The sequence below is a fragment of the Topomyia yanbarensis genome, chromosome 3 (genome assembly GCF_030247195.1).
Source record: "Topomyia yanbarensis strain Yona2022 chromosome 3, ASM3024719v1, whole genome shotgun sequence".
NCBI lineage: Eukaryota > Metazoa > Arthropoda > Insecta > Diptera > Culicidae > Topomyia > Topomyia yanbarensis.
The window spans coordinates 135,026,276-135,048,668 of record NC_080672.1 but is presented as its reverse complement, the minus strand read 5'-3'; the positions used below and the strand labels follow the sequence as shown (position 1 = coordinate 135,048,668).

Below are 22,393 nucleotides of genomic sequence, written 5' to 3'. Positions count from 1 at the left end.
GTGCAAAAAGTCAGAATCATCCAATCAGGAGCTGGACCATTCTAACGTAAAATTGGAACAAAAACGCCCCCCCCCCCCTATTGTCACGTCTTGTTTTTGTTTTAGTTCGTTTATTTGACACGGCTCAATGCGTTAGCTTAGAGGAGCCATGGGTCTTTTATATATTTACACGATGTAAAAATAAAAATTTCAACACATTTTATTTTGAGCCTGTAAGATCCCGTGCGCGCAACTTGTTACTGCGAGCGGAGATCTTTTTTCGCGTCGGGAAGATGTTCCTTCTTTCGCCAATTCATGTCTCTCTCGTTGTCGTTTACGCCCGTATCAACATATTGATTACTGCTTTGATACTCGCGATCGAATGTTCTTCCTGGCTTCTTGCCCTTGCGGGTCACGAATGTGAACACTCCATCCTTGGTGGTAGTTTCTTCACTGGTGGTATTAGTAGTTAAGTTTGAAGTACTTGACGCAGCTTTTACAGTTGTCATTATTGGCTGAACAGCAGCCACAAATTTGGCTACCGTTTGCGGTTCAGTTGAAGATATTGAAGCTTGGGTGTTGGAATTTCTTTAGTGTGCTATACGGACTAGCACATACGAACAGTTAGGCTTTGTAGGTCCTCACATTGACAGAGTCTTGATGGGCGGATGAACGTGACAATGACAATGACAAAATCCATGGTGGCCTCAAAGATATACCTGGTAGAGTTGGAACACTTTTACGAGTCGGTCAGCACACTGTGAGACCGAAGCACATTTTCGAGTCACTGCTTAAGGATTCGAGAGAGAATTTGGTAGTCGCAGTGGATAAAACTAATCTGCTTGTACGCACGTCCTCCGCGCCGCATTTTTATCAATGCGATCACTGCCCATAACAGCATAAGAGTCCCATGTTGAAAAACAGCAAGTCGAGAAAAACGATGTTCAAGATTGTCCCATCCATTGAGCCAAATGGATGGGACAACCATGTTTTGGTATTTTTTTGATATTTTCTGAACAAACACGGTAATCTTATTTGTGCAGTGTGATTCAGTGGTGATACAGAATACAATCCAACGGATAACTCATTTTCGACAAAAATCCACATGGGACTCTTATGCGTTTATGGGCAGATCACTCCATGCACAAACTGTGCCGGGAAATTGAATCTGATGGCCTCACTCTCATTCGTAATAAGGTTCAGCTCTCGATGGATGACATCACATTTGTAGATAAAATTCCTTCAGCGGTCCCTCGGGGCTGAACTAGTACGGATTGCAACCAAAATTTCAGCCGTTGGGGTTTCATTCATGTTGGCTTTGTTTGCAGCATCATGTTCTGAGATGACTCCTTCGCAATGGAAGGGGCCGTCGTCTTCTTATTGTTCCACTTCGCCACGCGCCTACACGCCGGTAAAATATTGAACCATATGATTCTGGAGGTGGCAGAATCATCAATGATCTCGTCTCTCTCGTTCCGTAGTTGTACGATGGTTGTTCTTCGTATCTCTCGTTCTCCTAGCCGGTAGGTTGAGATCGGCTCGCCCGCCACATACATCTCGTTGATTCGGACGAACATTTCAGAGAAATGTCGCTGATGTGGGAGCATTTCGTCCTTCAGACTTCTACTTATGTACGTTTCGCACGTGAGACCGAGTTCTTTCTCGAGAAATTTTAGAATCACGTCATGGGAAAGGTGTTTCGGGAACTACGAATAGTCCACGCGGAGTGTATTTTCCCGCATCGCAGAAAAACACAGTCGCATCGATTGCAAGTACTGCGCTCAGGTTTGGCTTAACACAGGCCATTTGATCTCAGTGCACGAATGAAATACCATTTATCTATGACCTTGGGTTACAGGGATGTACTCCTCAACAGTTTTTGTTTTAAAACGCCATGCATATACCAGGTTTCCTAAACGTGGGGACTGTAACAAGAGTGATTGAAGGCTAAAGTCGTAAGAGCAGCTTTGTAAACCCCGGCTAAAAAAATTCTGACCTCAAATGGTCCTTTGACGTAAGACGTAGCCGAGTGTCGAGTTTTTAGTACGCAATTCAAATTTTATGCAGTTTTTTCTGAGTAAAAATGATTTGTCTTTAACCGTTGTAAGTGTAAAAACACTAACGTAATTAAGATGCCCGATTTTTTTTGGGAAAAAATTTTTTGCTTTCAATCACTTAAATAAACATTTTGGATCGTTTATTAATTACTCACCTAATTTGTACGAAGATAATACCGTTGATTGCATTTAACATGTCAAGCACCGAGCCCATCGAGGGTGGTTGAATGTGAATTGGCGGTAGACCGCTAGTAAGCTTGCCGTTGGAGTAGATGTCGTTCATCTTTTTCTGCAACACAACCGCCTGTTGAGTCAGATGACGCAGACACTCGGATGATTCCTGTGTCTTCTCGTGGGTCTCACCCAGCTGGTTGAATTGAATTCAGTACATATTAGAATGTTTCGTTGAGATGAATAGCAGATTCTTTCTCATACCTGTTGTTTGTAGATAGCGTATGTTTCCTTCTCGTTGTTCAACGCCGACCGGAAATCACCCATACAGCTCTGGGTTCGTGCTACCAGATGGTAACTAACGGCTACTTTGAGTGATTTTTCGCCGTAGTACTTAATATTCAGTGCCAAAGCATGCTCAAGGAAGCGCAGCGACAGTTCGTACTCTCCAACAGCGTGAAGAATCAAACTGATGTTACTCTGAAAAAGATGGATCGATAATATAGAAACGATTACAGACATGTTGCTGTTATAAACTCACATCCAGCATGGCGATGTCAGGGTGATTCTCTCCGCACACGATCGTGGCGAGATATCTGGCACGGTACAACAGTTTGAGGGCAGTACTGATCTGACTGTTGGCAAAACAGTACAATGCGAGAGGAGCCTACCGATAAGAGGAGTATAAATAAACAAATCATAATTAGTTTACTGCAAATTATCATTGTATGTCTTGAACAGAAAGCTCAAAGATCAGTGTTTGAATGTTCTGCCCCAATTCGTAACTAATACTCACATATTCAGCGATTGTGTAAGGATGGTCAATGCCATTCACCCGTTCGCTCATTAGTACCGCCCGCTGCTGAATGGCTAGTGCTTCTTGAGGATCACCCATAATGTAGCTGAGTCGAGCTAACATTCTCAAGCACTGAGCATTTTCCGGATGCATTGCTCCGTAAACATTATTCAACAGATTCAGTGCCTCACTGATGAGATCGTATCCGTCCTTGAAGTAACCCTGCTGTATTTTGGTTTGCCCGGTGGTGTAGAAATTATACGCATCCGATGCCCGCGGATTAATATGCTTCACCACCGGAAAAACATTGACGATATCGTTCTCACCAAAAGTCGGTTTGTTCTTCATCTCGAAGTTGTACTCGCGAAGAAGAATTTGAACGCCAGTCTTAAGACAAAATGCACGCAGCAGACTAATCTTTTGCAACCGATAATGTGCAACTATCGGATCAGAAGAATCGTGTGAGTTGACCGGGAGCAGGTCGTAGTCCCAGTAGGATTTGAGCTCCTGCTGAATTTGTGTCCAAAGGGATTTCGGGGTCAGCTGTTGCCAATCGTTATTGTCTTGTGTGCACTGGAATGAGGATTTGCCTCCCTTGCCACCAGTGGACCGCTTATTCTGTCGACGTTGCTGCTTGCTATTCGAACCGGATTTTGTTAGTGGATCTGATTCGGAAGCGTGAAACACTGCGGTGGTCGAGGTTAAGAAGCAGTTTAAGAAATGGCTAATGGCCGAAGCCATACTCATCATTTCGGTGCTCTGCATGTAAGTGATGAAAATGTGTTTGGCGGCACGAATAATTAACTCCGAAACGGCAATCGTGTGGAGGTATTCGAGCTGCTTGATTTTTGCCAGCAGATTGGCCACTTTTCCCAGATAACGAACGTTAATACCGCGACTATGCAGAGTCTCTGTCAGCGTCGTGCCGTCCATTGGAGCTGCAGTGTGGTCCAAACAGTCATGAACAAAGCTGGGGATTTGGTGTTTTACGAGAAACTCCGCGGCGTCCTTGACGAGTTGCTTCTGTTTCTTTAGCGAGTTAGCGGCACTCGGATTATCTACGTGTTTTATTCCCGGTGAGTACACGTCTGGATTGTAGCGGATGTCAAACTCATACTCCTTAAGTGAACCAACTGCTTCGCAAGCCCGTTTGACCACTTCTTTGCTTTCGTTCTTCTCATCGCTAGACAAAAGCGTTTCCATTAATTTTTTGGCTTCTTCTGTTTCTACCTTCGGCAATCCAGTGGGTTTTTCTTTTAGAGTTTCAACTGATATTTCCTTCTTCGTCTCTTCTTTCGAATTGTTATTATTGGATTCTACTGTAGTTTGGGTATCTTCCTTAGCTGACACATGCTCAATCGCCTTAGTATCTTCCTTATTTTCGTCCTCCTTTACGTCTTTTTGCTGACGCTTAGCCGTATTCAATTGCTGTAGTTGAAAGGCGGCGTGTTTGATAAACATCAAATAGCGACTCTCAACAAAGGCGTCCAATAGCTCCTGTCGCAGACAGCTCAGTTTGTGTTTGTGTTCGATCGGGAATCCAAGCGCCTTACTATCTGCACTCAGCTCCTCGTCTAATTTTAGAAAATTTACATCTGGCGGGAAAGTACGCAACAAATCCAGAATATAATGTCGACCGTCATTTCCAATAATACCCTTACACTCAACCGAGGAACACAACTTAATTTCTTCGTCTTTATCATTTAAGACACTGTGTGGCAGTATTTTTAGATGCTTCCCAGCATTGTTCAGCAATTCCAAATACTTTTCATGCGATAACACAGTCTTTCCAAAATCTATAGAGCCATACACAACGGATTGCTCCTGTTCACGCTCCAAGATACCAGGTATAATCGATTGAGCGGTGACACGATACCCTCGATAGTCTATAACAACCGTTCCTAATGTATACAGGCCTTCGACATCGACCGCCGAGTAAACACGAACTCCATGTAAATCATTTCTCGGAGCAACAAAAGCCGCAGCATCCCCGCCTAGCTCTTTGTAGTGATCTCGAACATCGAACCCAAGTGAAAAGAAAATATTATTCCAAATGAACATCTGCATTTTTGCGTCTTCTCCGGGATTGATTGCCATCACATTCCCATCGATGACGGCCATCGCACCGCGAGTAGCCGCTGTAACAAAATCACTATGAACCTTAAATATGGCACGCTCACGTAACAATCGCTCAGGTAGGGTTTCCCTAGGTAGTTCCCGCGTCGTTTGAAGTTCCTCATTCCAGTCTCTGGTTTGGCCAGGAATATGTTCCTCATAACCTAACTTAGAAGAGAATGTATCCTCGGCCCGAATGGCATCGATCGTGTGCTCCAGGGCTGGAGCTGACCATGTGTAGATCTGATATGGAGTCGCGACTCGCTCAAAGGGGTGTCGTTGAGTTCGCTTTTTTTGCATCTGCGCAAAACAACGCCGGAACGTGGGTGATATCTGCGACAGCATATCGATCAACGAGTGGCACAGATAGCTGGGATTGCTTGGACGAGGATCGAAAGTGTCATCCGTGGATTGATTAATAAAGAATCCACGAGGGCATGCTGAAATGTGGAACCGCTTATCCTCCATCGTTGCTACATAAAGGTACATCAAATCCCCGTGTAGCTTCCTTGGACCAGGTGGAGGATTCCAAGCGGATGTGGTTAGCACCTTCAGCGGTTGTGGTCCCTTTCTGCCTACGCCCGGTTGCAGAGGAAGTAGCGGCCTTTCCTTTGCCCCTGGCATGATATGCTCGGGTGGAGTACAATCCACACTGTCCGAACGTCCCTTTTTCTTTTCCAATATATCGCCTTGCGTAAGAGTATGTAGAAATGTCAAGGAACTACAATCCACTCCATTGTATGCATCTGCTGGATCCATCGATTTCAATAAATCTCGTACATGACGCACGTGAATTCTTGCCTCACGCATAGTATAGGGCTCTTCCACAACCTTGATAACTGATCCATCTTTCAATCCCTCAATATTTTTTAATTCGGCAAAATTGTCCAGCGTAACTCCATCCAATTGTAGTGAAAAACAAGTCCGATGGCAGGTATCTTCTCGGTCCATCAATAATTGATGGATCTCCTGTACCAATTCCATGCTGGATACCTGAATCGATAAAGATTCTACTCCCGGCGAGAGAATCTGTACCGTAAATCCAGTATCCTGAATAATGTCCATCACATCAGAATCGGGTTTCTTCTTCTCACCGCTACTGGCACTGTCTTTGCTATTCTGTTCCGATTCAGAAACGTGTCCGTTTAGACCGTTCTCAGTTGCACCATGGCCGTTGACTAGCGCTTCCTTCGTCTTTCCATTCACCGTGACCGGAGGTGTCGATTCCTTATCTTTCTTTTGCTTTTTGCCATTGCCTGTGTGGAAAAGAACAAACAAGAAAAAAAACTCTGTTAAAACCAGATTTTCTAAAGGTGCAGAGCAGTACACGATGAAACATTCAGATTATATGTAAACTAATTCACACCGTCTTACGAATGAGTGAAATTTCAGCTGGCGGCAGACGATAAATAATGCTGAGAACGGATCGGTCCTATATTGAATGTAACAGCTAACAGTCGCATCCAGAATCGAGTCCGGGTGTAGTCAGTCAGTATTTCAATTTGAGCATTCTCGTTCAAGAGGTTCCAAGCTCGTTAGCTTCGACAAGTATTGCTACAATATATTTCCATCTACCATTCCCATGCTAGTCAGATAATGGTTTACAACGATGTTATTTGATATCTGTATTTGTATTAGTTGATATCTTCAAATGACAAATGCAGTCAAAAACGACATTTATCTGCATGTATTCAATATAGGTAGCAGTAGTTTAAAACAGCTCCATGATTTCATACCATCGAATTAAACTCAGTTCATTTAACCCTTTTAACCCATTGACCGTTATCAATATAACATAGTCAAAATTTTCCAAACGGGCATCCCAAATTAGGTAAAATTACAATTTCATTGGAAGATGAAACATTTTTCAGTAGCATTTGTCATTGAAAAATCAAATCCAGATGGATGTCGACGAAAACAATTACAATTTAAAGTTTCTAGTCCGTTTAGTTTCAAAAAAATATTGCGGATGAAGAAATTGATAGATTTTCTTTTTTTTAGTGTTTTCCTACTGAAGCTGTAGGTTCTCGGAAGGGCTCAATGCAGACAAGACGGGAAATCTCACCCACTAAAATACTGCTTAAGGCCGAGAATCTGAATGTGATATTCACTGTACGGTTCAGATATGTGCGGGCGTAGGGACTTCGCGATCGCGTTGATCGCCGCGAAGGGCTCGAGCGTTTGTACGTTATCGTGTTCGATCGCGTGTGCGTTTATATGTCGCGTGTGCTAACGTGTAACTTCGCATGTATTGCTTATCCCGAGATAAACTAGTGTTTCGTCGATTTGTTGCTATATGTGACACAAATGAGTGCGAACAAAACAAAAATAAACGTCAAACCGTTTTTTCGCTTGTACTAATGCAAAGTGAACATGCGCGTAATTCGGCGCACGGCTTGGTGGCGCATGGCTGAAATGTCTCGATGTGGATCTTAGAAAAGATTCGCAATATAAATTCCATTTAATTACCGTGTGTCCTTTCTTTCGAATATTCGGTTATATTTTTGGATGATCGCGCGCGGACCGTGAATCTGATACTTTATTTTCGGTGTACGGTTTAGATGCTAGAAGAAAGTGAGTTCTTCCATATCACTAGAGTGCCCAGTCATGTCGCCATGGAACGTGTTGTCTAGTGCATATGAGGTGTTATTTTGTTTATTAATTCAACTGAATAATATGAATACATACGACATAAGTTGCTAAAGATTTCCGGACGTGACCGATTCATGATCGCGCGAACAAGGACGTTTGTGGATTCGCATTTGAGACCGCGTTCGAAACTCCGTAAGTGCTAAAATATTCACCTTATTACCGGGGTGTCATCAAGTTTGCGCGATCGCGAGCGTAGGTGCGCGTGGATGATCGTGAAGGGCTTAAGCGTTCGCACACTGAAACAATCCAAACGTTAATTCTATTTGCTTCAAACCTCTTAAAATTCATATGAAGAAAAAATGCTATTGTTATCACGCGCACACATACCTTCTATGTATCATCTGTATAAACTATGTATGTACACACATAAGTTATATGTGCATATTGAATGAGGTTTTATGTGCCTAATAGTTATGAAATGTGAATGTAAGATTAATATTTCTTGTAAATACACACATTAGGTTTATGTGCCAGCAAATAGTATCTATATGCCTCCGTTAATTGGGATTTTTAGGGGTGTGCGGGTTAAGGCATATTCTGATGCAGATTAGTACCGTGAGTTAATATCTCAGTTCTTTATAAATTTTTAGGCCCGAAACTATTGAAAAAACATTTTTTAGTTTGTTTCCTTTTATGACAATAACACATCCAAACCCATGCGACTTGCGCGACTCTATAGGCTGCCTTATCAGATCTACCATAGTTTGCAGATGAAACTTGGGATGGCAGGCTGCTAGCGGCTTGACAAAGTACCAGATCATGCTGTGTGGGGTGCTGTCCCGGTTAACAATGAGGCAAACGAGATATTTGCAGATACGTCATTTAATTCGAACTCGCTACCTTTGAGACTCCGGCTCAAATGCACTAACCCTTATGCTATCCCTGCGTATGATGACATCCCAGAAGAATGATGGGTAATGAACTAAAAATTAGACATCAGACGATAATAAAAACCTCGGGCCTCGGTATCTAGCTTCGGGGATTTTTCTTTCGACCATATTTACGATTTTAATGACAATTATATTAACAATGATAACCAGACACTAAAGATTTTGCAGTGGAACGTAAGAGGTATAAACAATCTCTCTAAATTTGATGAAATTTTGCAAACCCTTGACAGTTGTAAAACTTCCATAGATGTTATAGTGATTGGTGAGACATGGTTAAAAGACGACAACTGTGCTCTCTATGAAATACCACATTGCAAAGCATTTTTCGCGTGCAGGCAACACTCTAGCGGAGGTTTAGCTGTGTATGTCAATCAGACTATCAAACATAGAATTGTAAAAAACTATACCGCAGAAGGATTTCATCACATTCACATCGAACTGTTTATCAAAGGACAGTTTTATGATGTTCATGGAATTTACCGTCCTCCTAGCTTTGATTTCAATGATTTCTCAGCCTATTTAGAAAATTTGATGTGTTCAGTCCAATCGAAGCACTCGTGTGCTATTGTAGGTGATGTAAATGTCCCAATTAATCTTGCTAATAACAATATTGTTAGAAGATATAAAATACTGTTGGAATCCTATGACTTTATTTGTACAAATGTTTTTCCTACCAGACCAATTAGCGAAAACATACTTGATCATGTGCTATGCAAACTGGACGATGTAAATCGAGTGCGCAATGACACAATATTTAACAATCTGAGTGACCACTCTCAGATCTTAACAACTTTCAAAATTACAGCTGATAGGGAACCAATGTTGCTTACCAAAAAATTGTAAACCATCGCCAACTTAACCACGAGTTTTCCAGCTTCATTAATAGTATTGATGTCATTGTCGACCCGGAATCTACTATTCAATCTATCGCATCCACATACAACTCATTACTTCAACGTCATACGAAAACAATAACTAAAACAGTTAAAGTGAAAGGCACTCACTGTCCCTGGATGACTTTGGATTTATGGACTCTAGTAAAAATAAAGAGTAATTACCTTCAACGTCTCAAAACTAATCCCGCCGATCAACATCTAAAGCAAATGCTATTGCATGTATCCAAAAAGGTAGATGCCACAAAACGACGGGTAAAAAAATCTTTCTATGAGAACCTTCTTACTAACACACCACATTCAAAACTATGGAAAAACCTAAAAAGCACTTTTGGTTTAGCAAAGAAAAGCGACCAGATAAATCTAATTGTCGATGGTAAAAAAACCAACAATAATGCAGAAGTCTGTGAGTCTTTTAATGTCTTCTTCTCTAGTATAGGGCAAAAACTGTCAAATGATATCCCCACCACCTCAAACATTTGTCCTTTAAGTAATGTTCGTCGCGTCCGTGAGTCAATATTTTTACGTCCTTCATCAACAAACGAAGTAATTATGCTGATACATAGCCTAGATAATAAGAAGAGTAGTGGCCCTGATAACATTCCTGTAAGTATGTTAAAAGGAAATTCTTGCACTTTTTCTAGAATCCTTTCTCAATGTTTCAACATAATTGTTCAATCTGGTTATTACCCTGACTGTCTCAAAGTGGCTAAAGTCATCCCTGTTTTTAAATCAGGTAACTGTTGTGATTGTAATAATTATCGTCCTATATCTACACTGTCCGTTTTCAACAAAATCCTCGAAAAACTATTTGTTGCTAGATTATTAAAATTTTTGAACAAACACAGCGTCCTCTATAGATTTCAGTATGGGTTTAGACAAGGCTCTAGCACCCAAACCGCTATAATTGAATTAGTAGATCTAATAATGAGCGAAGTGGATCGTAAAAACATTGTTGGTGCTCTATTCCTAGACCTTACAAAAGCATTTGACACTTTGGACCACACAATACTGCTGGCCAAGCTTGAATGTTACGGTATCAGGGGCATTGCTCATTCTGTTATTCATAGTTACCTGACGAATAGAAAGCAATTTGTATCTGTGGATGGTGGCCTTGCTCCCATTGGAATCGGTGTCCCTCAAGGTAGTAATATAGGACCTTTGTTATTTCTGTTGTATATTAATGACCTAGGTAACTTGAGGCTTACTGGAACTCCTAGACTGTTTGCTGATGACACAGCTCTGTTTTATCCCAACAATGATGTCAATACTATTATTAACTCGATCGATAACGATCTAAGTGTTCTCGACCAATATTTCAAAGCAAATTTATTATCACTAAACCTTTCCAAAACTAAGTACATGATCTTCCGATCCATACGGAAAACTTTACCAACACATCATCATCCCAAACTTAGAGATTGTACAATTGAAAATGTGGACTGTTTCAAATATTTGGGTATACACTTAGATCCTACGTTATCCTGGACACACCATATAAAATTTATCGAAAAGCGTGTGGCATCCTCCTGTGGTATTTTGTGGAGAGTTAAAGCATTTGTTCCCCAGCGAGCTCTATTGAACTACTACTTTGCATACATTCATTCACAACTTAACTACTTAGTATCGGTATGGGGGCGAGCAGCGAGCTCTCACCTTAAAAAGCTACAAACACTACAAAACAGATCCCTGAAAATTATATTTAATAAACCACTTTTATATTCGACTTTGTTGTTATACTCTGAAAGTGCCCACAATATTTTACCCATAGTCCACTTATGTGACGTACAAACACTATTATTCATACACGACAATCTACATAACTCCATCGCGCAGCATAATATACATTTTACAACTTTAACACATTCTCGTTCAACACGTCGAAATAGTAACTTGCAACGCATTCGAGCAGCCACAAACCTTGGCCAAAAGCGCATTCTTTTTATTGGCCCTACCAAATTTAATGCACTTCCACTTGACATGCAGAAAATCGACAATCGTACCATCTTCAAGGCTAGATTGAAACAGTACTTCAAACATAGGCTTAACGAAATATTTAATTAATGATATTGTTTTGTAATTTAATGTAAACATCCGTCAGCAGTATTTAACTTTAATTTAATTTATAATGTGGATCCCTTAACAGGAAATCTATTTCCACTGGGATTCCACCTTAGTTAATTATCTTAAACTAATTGCACATCAATAAATGTCTGTCTCAGCTCAGTTTGTTTTATTTGTTTTGTTTGTTTTTGTTGCCATTGTTCATGGGCTGAGACAAGTTGCGTCCACTACCAGGGGGCTCTTGTATGAGTTCTTTGGTGTGGGGGAGTGTGGTGGGCAATAAAAAAAAAAAAAAAAAAAAAAACAAAAAAAAAACAGAAATTAAATAGACCAAATGTGTTGGGGTGGTCAGCTGCCGTTGTGTGTGATCCTCGCTTTGCAGGCAGAATACGATCACCGTCGCCAGTGGGATAATCAGATGTTCTTTCTGGGATGTCATCATACCCAGGGATAGCATACGGGTTAGTGCATTGGGCCGTAGTCTCAAAGGTTGCGAGTTCGAATCTCGCCTCTGGGGGAATTTTTTTCACATGATGGCTTAGCACTATTTTCGATCGTTTTCCCCGTTGGATACCACCAATCCTTACGGAAGTAACCGATTCACGATCGCGCGAGCGCGGTAGTTTGTAGGTTCACACTTGAGACTGCGTTTGAAAGTTTATAACTACTGAAACGTTCACCTTATCACCGGGATGTTACCATGTTTGAGAGATAGCGGGTGCAGATTGCGTGGGCTCAAGCATTTGTATGTCAACGTGTTTGTCGCGTGTATAAAGTCGATTTTTATGTCTCCATGGATGATTTATGTTTAGTGGATATGATCGTTGTTTTTGTTTGGTCCACTTGATGGCATTGGACATATGCTACGAGGGCCGAGGATAGCGACTTCCGGACGTTATCGATCCATAATCGCGCGAACATGAGCGTTTGTGGGTTCACTCTTGAGACCGCGTTTGTGTATTTATAAGTTGCAAACGTACACTTAATTATCGGGGTGTTGTTCTGCTTGCGAGATCGCGGGCGTAGGTGTGCATGGATGATCGCGAACGGTTCGAGCGTTTGTATGCTTTTGTCGTGTGTGTGTGTGTATACATTATTTTTATAACCGCGTGGCCATTCGCATATTTGCGTGTTCTTGAGAGATCACGTACCGTAAATCTGATACTTTATGTTTAGTGTATGGCTGCTAGGATCGAGGGAAGAAAATTCCGGACCTGCCCAATTAATGGTCGTGGGATCGGTGGATTAAGAGCGGTCTTAGACCGCGTTTGTAAGATTAATAAGTGCAAAACATTCACTTAATTACCAGGTTGCTTTAATGTTGGCGAGATCACGGGCGTAAGTATGTGAATCGTATTAATTGATCGATATTATTTTTGGAATACCTAAGTAGTAAAAAGCAGGAAAGAACACATCTAACATGCAATCTAACTACTTGTAATCATCTAACGACAATTGCATTCTGTTGGATTTTTTTCATGCTATGCTGACCGGGAATGGATGATTCATGTGCGTCGATACAGATTGATTCAACTCGAATGCACAAATTGAACACCGGTAAAAAGTGACCAACAAATCCTAGGAAGGATTACCCACTATTCTAATATGTACGCCAGTTCTGCATCCATTCCCTGACCCAGCTGTCACAAATACTCAGACGAACAATAACACAGATAGACAAACGACTATCAAATAAAAACTACAATTATTACAACACAACGGTGGTTTCTACTATAACATTTTTTAAATAATTGGCCTGTGCACGATGACGAAGTCGACCGATAAATCGACACAAAATGACCCCCACTGCGAGCCGTACCCACAAACACTACCATTAAGCTGTTGAACAATGTTTGCAAACACAGCTTATAGAACAAGTCAACCCACGGCGAGCCGCCAGTCGTCGACCACGTCAGTGCGCACAGGCTGTCGGTTGACCATTATTTAGGGCTGGTGTAAAGCATGAAAAACTACAAGGGGCAGCCCTATGGGGTTGCACAAACTGTAGACGTAGGACTATACTATTTAATGTAAAATATTTATTTTCTTAGTAGGGTAACTGCTCCCTAATTCATCTTAGCACCTCTATTCATCTCACCCATTTGAACACATTAGTTAGAGCAGTATCTGCTATCTCTATTCAACGCATTAGCTCAAATGGTAGGATGAATAAGGGTACGTTGTGCTCGACTTTTCGCTTCGCTCAAACGCGAGTATTTTACATTTCCCAGGAAATTTTTTTAACTGTACTGCTTCCTAGGAACGAAGCAAAGATGATGATACCTATTTAAGCGCAATCCACTAACTTTAAGTCGAGTTATCAACGAAATAGTGTGATATCCTGACTAATGAGATGAATAAGGGCTCGTCTACCCTACTTAGTGTGTGGGAAAAACACCCGGACCGGTGAAGAAAAATTAAATTTTAGACAATATAATCACATCTCATGTATAGACCAATCTTTCTAGTTGCTCTCAAACAGATCCTAAAAGTTCAAACACCCTTGGATAACCCTAAGTTTGTAGATGTGTTTCGATGCCACAGGATTGTAAAATGGTTAATATTACGTCATGAAAATTCAATTCTTCCGTGACATTTTTTTGTCTGCAAAATGCCCTGTGTGTATGCAAAGCTCATGATTTGTTGGGATATTAGCATTGATCGAAAAAATGCTTTCCAACGCTGCGCATTGCATACATACAGGACATTTTGCAAGTCACCAGAAGCTGTTCATTTTACGACCGCCACATGTTCAAGTATTTTTACCAGATATGTACAAAGCATGTCTAACAAGAAACATATAAGGTGATTGTAATATCTCATTCACTTATTAGTTAGAAAATAAGGACTGCTTAACGTGTTCATTTTACCGCCATTTCCCCTACCTACCAACACATTCGCCCCAAACATTGAACCCAAGCGCACAATGCAAAACGAGTCAAAGCTGATGATGATGGGTAGAGCGAAAGAGACAACTAGTACCACCACGACACTATTAGCGCATTTCACCAAAATTCAACGCGGCCATTCCCGATTGAAAGGAACGGCCGCGCTTAGCCCATCTGTCATAATATCGTGATTTTGCATAGCGAAGGGCTGAATGATAACACATTTTGTTCCATAAACAGCCCTGCGTTATGCAACACTTTGTGCAGGTTGATTGTACCAGTTGCAAGTGGGGCCAAATTCACCAAGTTCCGTAAAATCCCTTTTAAATTACAGAATTGATGAAATTGCTGGGATGAGCTAAACTAATTAATCAAACCCTGTTTTAAAAACTGTCCTTGCATTTAAACCAAAATGGGAAGCTTATTACTACCACTACATTACTTAATTTCAAGCGCAAATAGCAAATACATGTGCTAGTTAAACCAAAAACTTACTGGCAACATTACAGCGGCATTTAGGAAGCAGTTGGAGCGGTCGCCTGTGGGACGACACAGTGTAGCGTCACTCCACAGCCAGTGTAACGGACTTCTAACTCAGCTACACTGGCTGTAAAAAAACACAGCGCAGTGATCTGCTTCGCCAGCCGTTCAACAGGGAACTGAGCGTGTCTGCCCAAGTCCGTTCTTTAAATAGTCGATGATGACGTCATTCATAGAAGCGTAGCGCGCTAGGTACACCAATCTGTCGTACAGGGCTTGGGAAGCGCTATCTTCTGTGTGTTAATGCGCGATATTTTGGCAAGGTTGTATATTATTTAATTTTTTAATGCCATGATATCAAAAATCTTTGGGTTTATCTGTTGGAATCTATTCTTAGAAGTATTTCGGGGCGATTTGTGCAAAAAATTTGAAAATTTATCGTGAGATGCCTGAATTATATGCGTTTAAAACTGGACCACTTTTCGTTACATACCATTTTTGTAGAATTTGCAGAGTGCACTCCCATATCGAAAACAAAGACGTAGTCCTACGTCAAAAAAAACACAACGCAAAAAAGGCACATAAGCCCTCTCTGTCTCCTCGATGCCCCACTATCGAGGCGTAATGCAATAATCATCTTAAAGCAATTGTCTGTCAGAGGTTCTTTGAATCTGATGCATGGATACGCTTGATGATGTTTGCAATACCGTCAAACCCGTCAACCTAGGAGAGGGAATTTCTCCGAGTAATCGATTTCCATATATATTCGAATCTCCGGATAATTACATATAATCTGTATAAACACTTTTCGACATAAATCCATGCAATCGTCAATTGCAATGATCAGCTCATAATTTTTTTTAAAGATCCATTTAGCTCTTGATCCTCTTGACAAATAAAATATTTCTCATAGCTATGGACGAACGCCTGTTATACCTCAAAATTCAAATAATCGATATTTAAAAGGCGCTTTCGAAATAAGCGTCGAAAGAAGCGCGAGCTGCAAAAGTTATCATGTGCGGCCCAAACGAAATATCTAATTAGATTACTTCTAAAAAAGCTTGACTAATCTGTAGGTTCTGTTCACAGTGTTTTAAAACCGACTAACGACACCTACAAATGAAAGGAATGCAAAAAACAGTTTTAAGAAACGACCAATTGGATTAAATAGTGAGGACGAAGACCAGATCTTTCTGTTCACACTGTTGCTAGGATAATGAATGACAAAATTTAGTATGTAGAAGATTTCAACTAGCTTCTTGGTATGTTTTTCTGTGCTGATATGCAACGAAATGAGATAAAGTAATTCTGACAGATAGAGAAGTCTAAGCTTCCCAAGAAAGCTTTAGTTTGGCAGGACATCTGCAACAGTGGATAAACCAGTAAAAACTTCGTACTATCAGGAAGGCACACCATAATATCTACCACGAAGATTCTTTACAGAAACGATCTTTGGCACATATGTGCAGCCTTTCTGTTCTGGTCATATTTTGGAGCTTGTTCATTCGGCTCTTTCGGTGCAATATAGATATTATTTGCAAAAAGCAAATAATATCAATATTGCACCGAATGTCCGATCACGCAAAATTGGGCTCTTGTGATGAGCGAACAGAAACACAAATGCCCCAAATAGGAATAATGTATTGAATTCAATAATGTGTACTATTATAAAAATTGTGTGTCCAGTTTTTGTCTTATTCTGATCTAGCGGCGAAAGAAGTAAAGTGACATTCGTACCAAGATTAGGAAAGTATATTATTATCAATTGGTTCGTATGGTGCGTAATACAATTTTAAGTATACCTATATCGGCTGCAAAGTTTTTTTGAAGCAAGAAATCAACATGCTAGATTGAGATTTTGATACTAAATGGAAATAAGGTAGCGTGTTTTTTTCCAGAACGTTGTGAAGATTTTGACACTGAAAATGTCTTACTCCACTATTCATTCTGAAATCTGAAATATATCCTATATAACGAAACTATGTAAGGTTTGCACGCCTATAACTCCGCTATTACTAGATGTATTTTAATCATTTATACACTAACCGATTCAGAAACGCCTAACTTAACTATTGGTAGTAATGTATTATTTCTGCAATAAAAGTAGTCTTTTGAAAATCGATAAAATTAAAAAGTTCACGAAAAAAGGGAAAATTGCCATTCGTGAGGCCGATTTCTCAGACAGAGCCGTCAATAGGAAGCTTCTAAGTGACTGAATCGAACACGAAAAGTTATAAATAAATGTGCCGCGTGCCTGTTTGGATCCGCCCAAGGAATGATATTCCTTAAATAGTCGAGGATGACCTCATTCATAGAAGCGTAGTGTGCAAGGTGCTCAAACCTGTCGTACGAGACGCTATAGCCACGATGTTACTTGTTACATCGTGGCTGTAGCGTCTCGTACGACAGACGATATCTCTTCGTACAAGAAATATATCTAAGATAGAAAATAACCATACATCGCAAGTATTTGAGCGGCACTCACCTTCAGAAATGACTACATCGCACAGAGGAGTCATGGCCAAAAACCAAAATTTTAATTTTTCGATTTTTTTGTTTCGTTATATTTTTTTTACATACATGAGAACCTACTATATAACGTGGAGAAATTAGGAGCATATCAAAAATTGTTAAAGAATTTTTGCATGTATACCCAATGGTGATATTTTAAGGGATATTTTAATCGGTTTCATTATATATTCAGCAAAATCGCTTTCTAGTGATGATGACTGTATTAAATAAGACAATATTATTACAAACCTGGTTCAACACAACAGTTTGTTTAACTTCAGCTTAAAACTAACTAAAAAAGTAGACTTGCTTGTATTGCGCCAACTTTAAAAAATACCTTTTTTAAACATTTTATTCCAAATTTGAATGATAAAAAAGTTACATTATACGGCTAGATCCGGCAAAGTTGCTGAAGCAGTATTACAAAACAAGATTTCAGCTATACAAAAAATATTCCAACTTTTCCGATCTTATCCGATCCACCAATCCCAAGCGATTTAAAAATATTGAAATTTTTACTAATTTGAGGTACACCGAAATGCTGTAGGGCCAAATATTATGTTTACCAAAATGTATCTCTATGAAAATATGCACAGGCGTCCCTCCCTTTCCCACTTATCAAATGTTTATGCAACTGGAAAAACAAATGTATTAACAAAGATCACCTAGAAATTACTAGTATTCGAAAGGATATAGAAAATTGGCCTCTGCACTGGTAGGTGGATAGGTGCCAAATTGTTCCAAAAACTAGTAATTGTCTATTTTTAGTTCATATTAAGGCATAATAACAACAATTGCAGCAGCAAATAATTTTGGCCAGGATTCGACCCCAATTACTCCTCTGTGTAACGTACAGCACAATTCAACCAAAATTAGACCATTCGTTTTCGAGCACTCGGTCGAGACACAAGTGTTTTGTTTCCAGTCCGTGCAGTGCATAGCGACAAAGAATAGTGCTAATCCATGTTCAAGGTTATCTTGCGCATTCTCCGCCTCGTCAAGGTTTCAGTTTTTCCCCCTTCAGTTTTCTTGTGTTTCTGAGTTTGCCGCTATCCGGCCAGCAGGGTTGCCACTATTTTTCGAAGACAATCTGGCAGTTCAACTAAAAATGTCTGTCAAAATCTGTCACTTGACAGCGACCTCAAAGTCGTCGAAATTTACCGTACATTCAGAATATCTGGAAAAATCTGGCAAAATTTTAAAAATCTGGCTTAAATGAATGTCATCGGCAATGCTGTTTGCACACCACAACTGGAGAGTATGGTACTCAGTGTCAGTGCTAGTTGAGAGCATGCCGTTGCGATGCATCTAGTACCGCGTTACTTTTTTCGACACTAAAATTTTTAAACGTCGGCAAAAAACAAACCGACGGTTCTCAAATTTGGAAAGCCAATCGTTTTGAGCTTCGAGGAACACCATGAAACTCGGTGCATTTGCATACGTGCACTCTTTGGCTCATTTCGTCGCGTGTCGGAAAGATTTGATTTATTTAGGTACTCGTTCCGCATAAAAGATTATTGTACGTTTCATTGGAAACGAGCCCTCCAATCAATTTGATGCAACGAATTGAATTGGCGCATTCGATAATAATTGCTGAAAAACGGCGAAAATTATGTAATTATTTACTTTAACTAAATTTGTCAATAAAACTGACTGAAAACGGTGCGTCTAAATTTTCAGGTTTACAATAAGTTTTTTACACAAAATTGCACATTTTATTAAATTGTAATTCATCCCATAACAAATACATTGCGACCGATCTTGCTGCGACGAAAAATAGTCGTCGCGTCTCCTTTGGAAAAGCACGGACAATAAAATCTCGGCTAATTGATGCGTATCGAAAGTTTTTAGCCCGAGTTAGCCCGACCCATATCGTACACGGAGAAACAAAAATATGCATAGTTAGCATAGTTTCTCTTTCCGTCTGTGAATATTATGCATTTTCATGCATATACTTCTAGTAAGCATTCAATGAGTGGTTAGACCGAATATGTCCAATGCATAAAATTTACAGCAGAAGAAACGAGAAGCAGATAGAAAAGTATGCTATCGATGCATAAATAAATTTGAAGCTGTTGTTTAAAACGGTATGCACTAAGTTTAACGCATTGATCGACACGGTAAAACGAAAATCGAAGCACGATTAAATATTCGTCAATTTAAAGTCATTTAAACGAAACGAAAGAAATATATTGTAATTTAACTCGAAGTTGAATTTTATAGACTCAACAAATGTAGGTTTCACAGCAATAGTTTAAATACGCAATAAATAAATCTTTAAATAAATGCATATCATATGAATGGTTTCCATTTCATATAGATTAATCCACATTTTTGTATTACTGAGTATGAGGAAGATATCCAAAGACATGAAGTATGTGCGCGTTTCGTTGGCATCGAATAACTACTCGACCAAACGAATACTTTGACCGACCATATCCGTGAAGTGAGCAATATTTAGATTATTATATCGGTTTTGTTGGCTTTTTTTGCAAACTTAAGATTAATAGAAACGAAAGCAATGAAATTGAAAGACGTATAGGTATTCTAGAACGAATCAGTTATAAGCTTAGACCGCAAAAGGACTAAGCTGGCTCATATGGCCGTGATCGAAAGAAAATGGGAAGAATTCTTTGCCTTCTGTGGGTAGGAGTTGGGCTTTCCACCCAGGTTTACTGCATGGTTGTTGATAGAACATAACTTATCATCATGTTTTACCGCCGACGCTGCGAATTATATTGCACACTACATTTTCAATGTCACCGTGGTTGTGTCCTTTAATTTTTTTTCTCGCAATAACACAAGTCATTTGACACAGGACTTTTATGCGTAGCAGAATTAATAAAAGTACAATTAATCTATCAATCCAGATTAAAATCGGATACTTATAATTGTTTCAGTGATTTTTTTCCAGTTCACACAAAAAATACCTTCGAACTGAACTAATCGCTTACCGTTTTTTTTGCGAAACCAAGTACACTAGCACAACTTATTCAACTGATCGCAGTGGATTGTATAACAATTTGCTATCTATAGATTATTTTTCTTAGCAGTTTTGTCTGCTCTGTTGGACGAAGACGCATTCGTCATATCACTTTGTTTTGTCACATACATGTCCTGACTATTAGCGGAGGAATGTGTGTAGGTTACTATGTATCGCAAAAAACGAAATGTTACTATGTTTTAATTGCCGCAAGGTTCTACTGTATCGATTTTGTTGGCTAAAACGAAATTGAAACCTTGAACTTGAATTAGCGTGTTGATATTATTTTCACCCAATTCCTATTATCACCCTTCTCATTTGAAGCCATCGTCGGTTAGAACAGCGTATGCCATCTTTGTTCAACGCATCTCATTAACTGCAATGGTAGAGTAAAATGTATGCAAGATTTGAGTTTTCACAATTTTCACTCCACTTTTGTTATTCTACTGTTTTTACATTTCTTATAAAAGAAATGTACAGAATTGGTTCAAACTTTCAAGATTTTTTAAGCATTCCATCGATTGTAGGTCAAGTGATTAACAAAATAAGGCACCTTTTCTAATAGGGTAAAGTAGGCTTATCAGGATCACCCTATGCCGTCACTATGATATTGGATTTGCGATTAACCCCTAAAATGTAAGCCGGTATTATGTTATAATACCGGCTTACATTTTACAGATCTGATGCGTTCTCCAATGAAGTTCTCCGGACTCCTGTCTGTCCCCCCACCGTGCAGCTACATATACTCCCTATAATCGGATGTTTGTCCCATGGTCTTTGGAATTCCCTATGCATAGGGGACTGACTTGCGATCATAGGCAGTATAGCCGAGAAAAACATCAGACAGATTAAATACATGCGATAATCATTTCAAACAGTGACAAATACTTTAGGTAAATAAATCTTGTTTCTACTTCCTGTAATATAGGAGTGATTCCACTCGGGTGCTATCTGAGATAGGAAGATGAAATGAAATCAAACAGAAAACGAACAATCCCAGATCTAACGCACACTCATAGAACTTTATCGCGCTAATCGCGTAATCAAATAGCGCAGCACTGACAGCAGTTGCTAAAGGAAGAACTAGGTCGACCAAACATGACGAAGCAACATCATTCATCTTTCCATCTCAGCTAAAAGGTGTACCTGTACAGTATTGGGCAAAACATTGGCAACCAATCAACTACAGTTATAAACATTAATTCAAGGGTAGTAACCCTTTAGGGGAACCGGGGGCAAGTCCGATACCTTAAGGTTAAACAGAGAATGAGCAAAAATCGAAAACGAAAAAAGCAGTTTTTTCCACACCGTCTGTTAGATCTTCATAAAAATCAATCAGCAGTACTGTAACAACATTCTACATAAGCTGATTGATTTTCATGAAACAACACACTAACACACGGTGTGGAAAAAACTGCTTTTTTCGTTTTCGATTTTCGCCCATTCTCTGTCCAACCTTAAGCGCAAACATTTTTCTAAAATTACACAAAGCTCCTAAAATTGTATTTTTTATTTTGTTAACCATTTTTGTTAACGACCTATTGAGTCAATTTGTCAACAGTTGTTACGACATTTAATTAGCAAGGGACTGGAAGGTGAAGTATATTTTTCAATATTTAGAGCCATAGTACTCAAGGGAGAGCAAGGAGTTGAAGGGAGAAAGTTTAGGAAAGCGTGAAAGGATCATATATGCAAGCTTAGAGCTCACCGGTGACTTAACTTTTTTTGTCTGCTACCGTAGGAGTCAGGGTCTTTTGGCATTAGAAATGCGAATCACCTGAGTCTACGGCATGTCCGGACAAGCGTAAAGTAACTTGTTACTTCATGCTGTCGGAACCGACTAAAATTGTATATTCTGTGCATGATCCTTGTTTGGATGGTTCTTAACAAGACTTAATTTTTTCACCGTTTCAA

The 22,393-nt window shown here is 39.8% G+C and overlaps 1 protein-coding gene across 2 annotated transcripts in view; it reads right to left on the bottom strand.

Moving 5' to 3' along the window:
• LOC131693792 (clustered mitochondria protein homolog) overlaps positions 1 to 22,393 on the bottom strand; it is a 33,428-nt gene that overhangs the window by 7,390 nt on the left and 3,645 nt on the right. For both annotated transcript variants that reach the window (XM_058981930.1, XM_058981929.1), the window contains 4 exons: positions 3,004 to 6,374; positions 2,749 to 2,874; positions 2,472 to 2,687; positions 2,192 to 2,403 (listed from right to left, as the gene is read on the bottom strand). In XM_058981930.1, the coding sequence (XP_058837913.1) occupies positions 2,192 to 2,403; positions 2,472 to 2,687; positions 2,749 to 2,874; positions 3,004 to 6,374 (3,925 nt within the window). The remainder of the gene's footprint in view (positions 1 to 2,191; positions 2,404 to 2,471; positions 2,688 to 2,748; positions 2,875 to 3,003; positions 6,375 to 22,393) is intronic.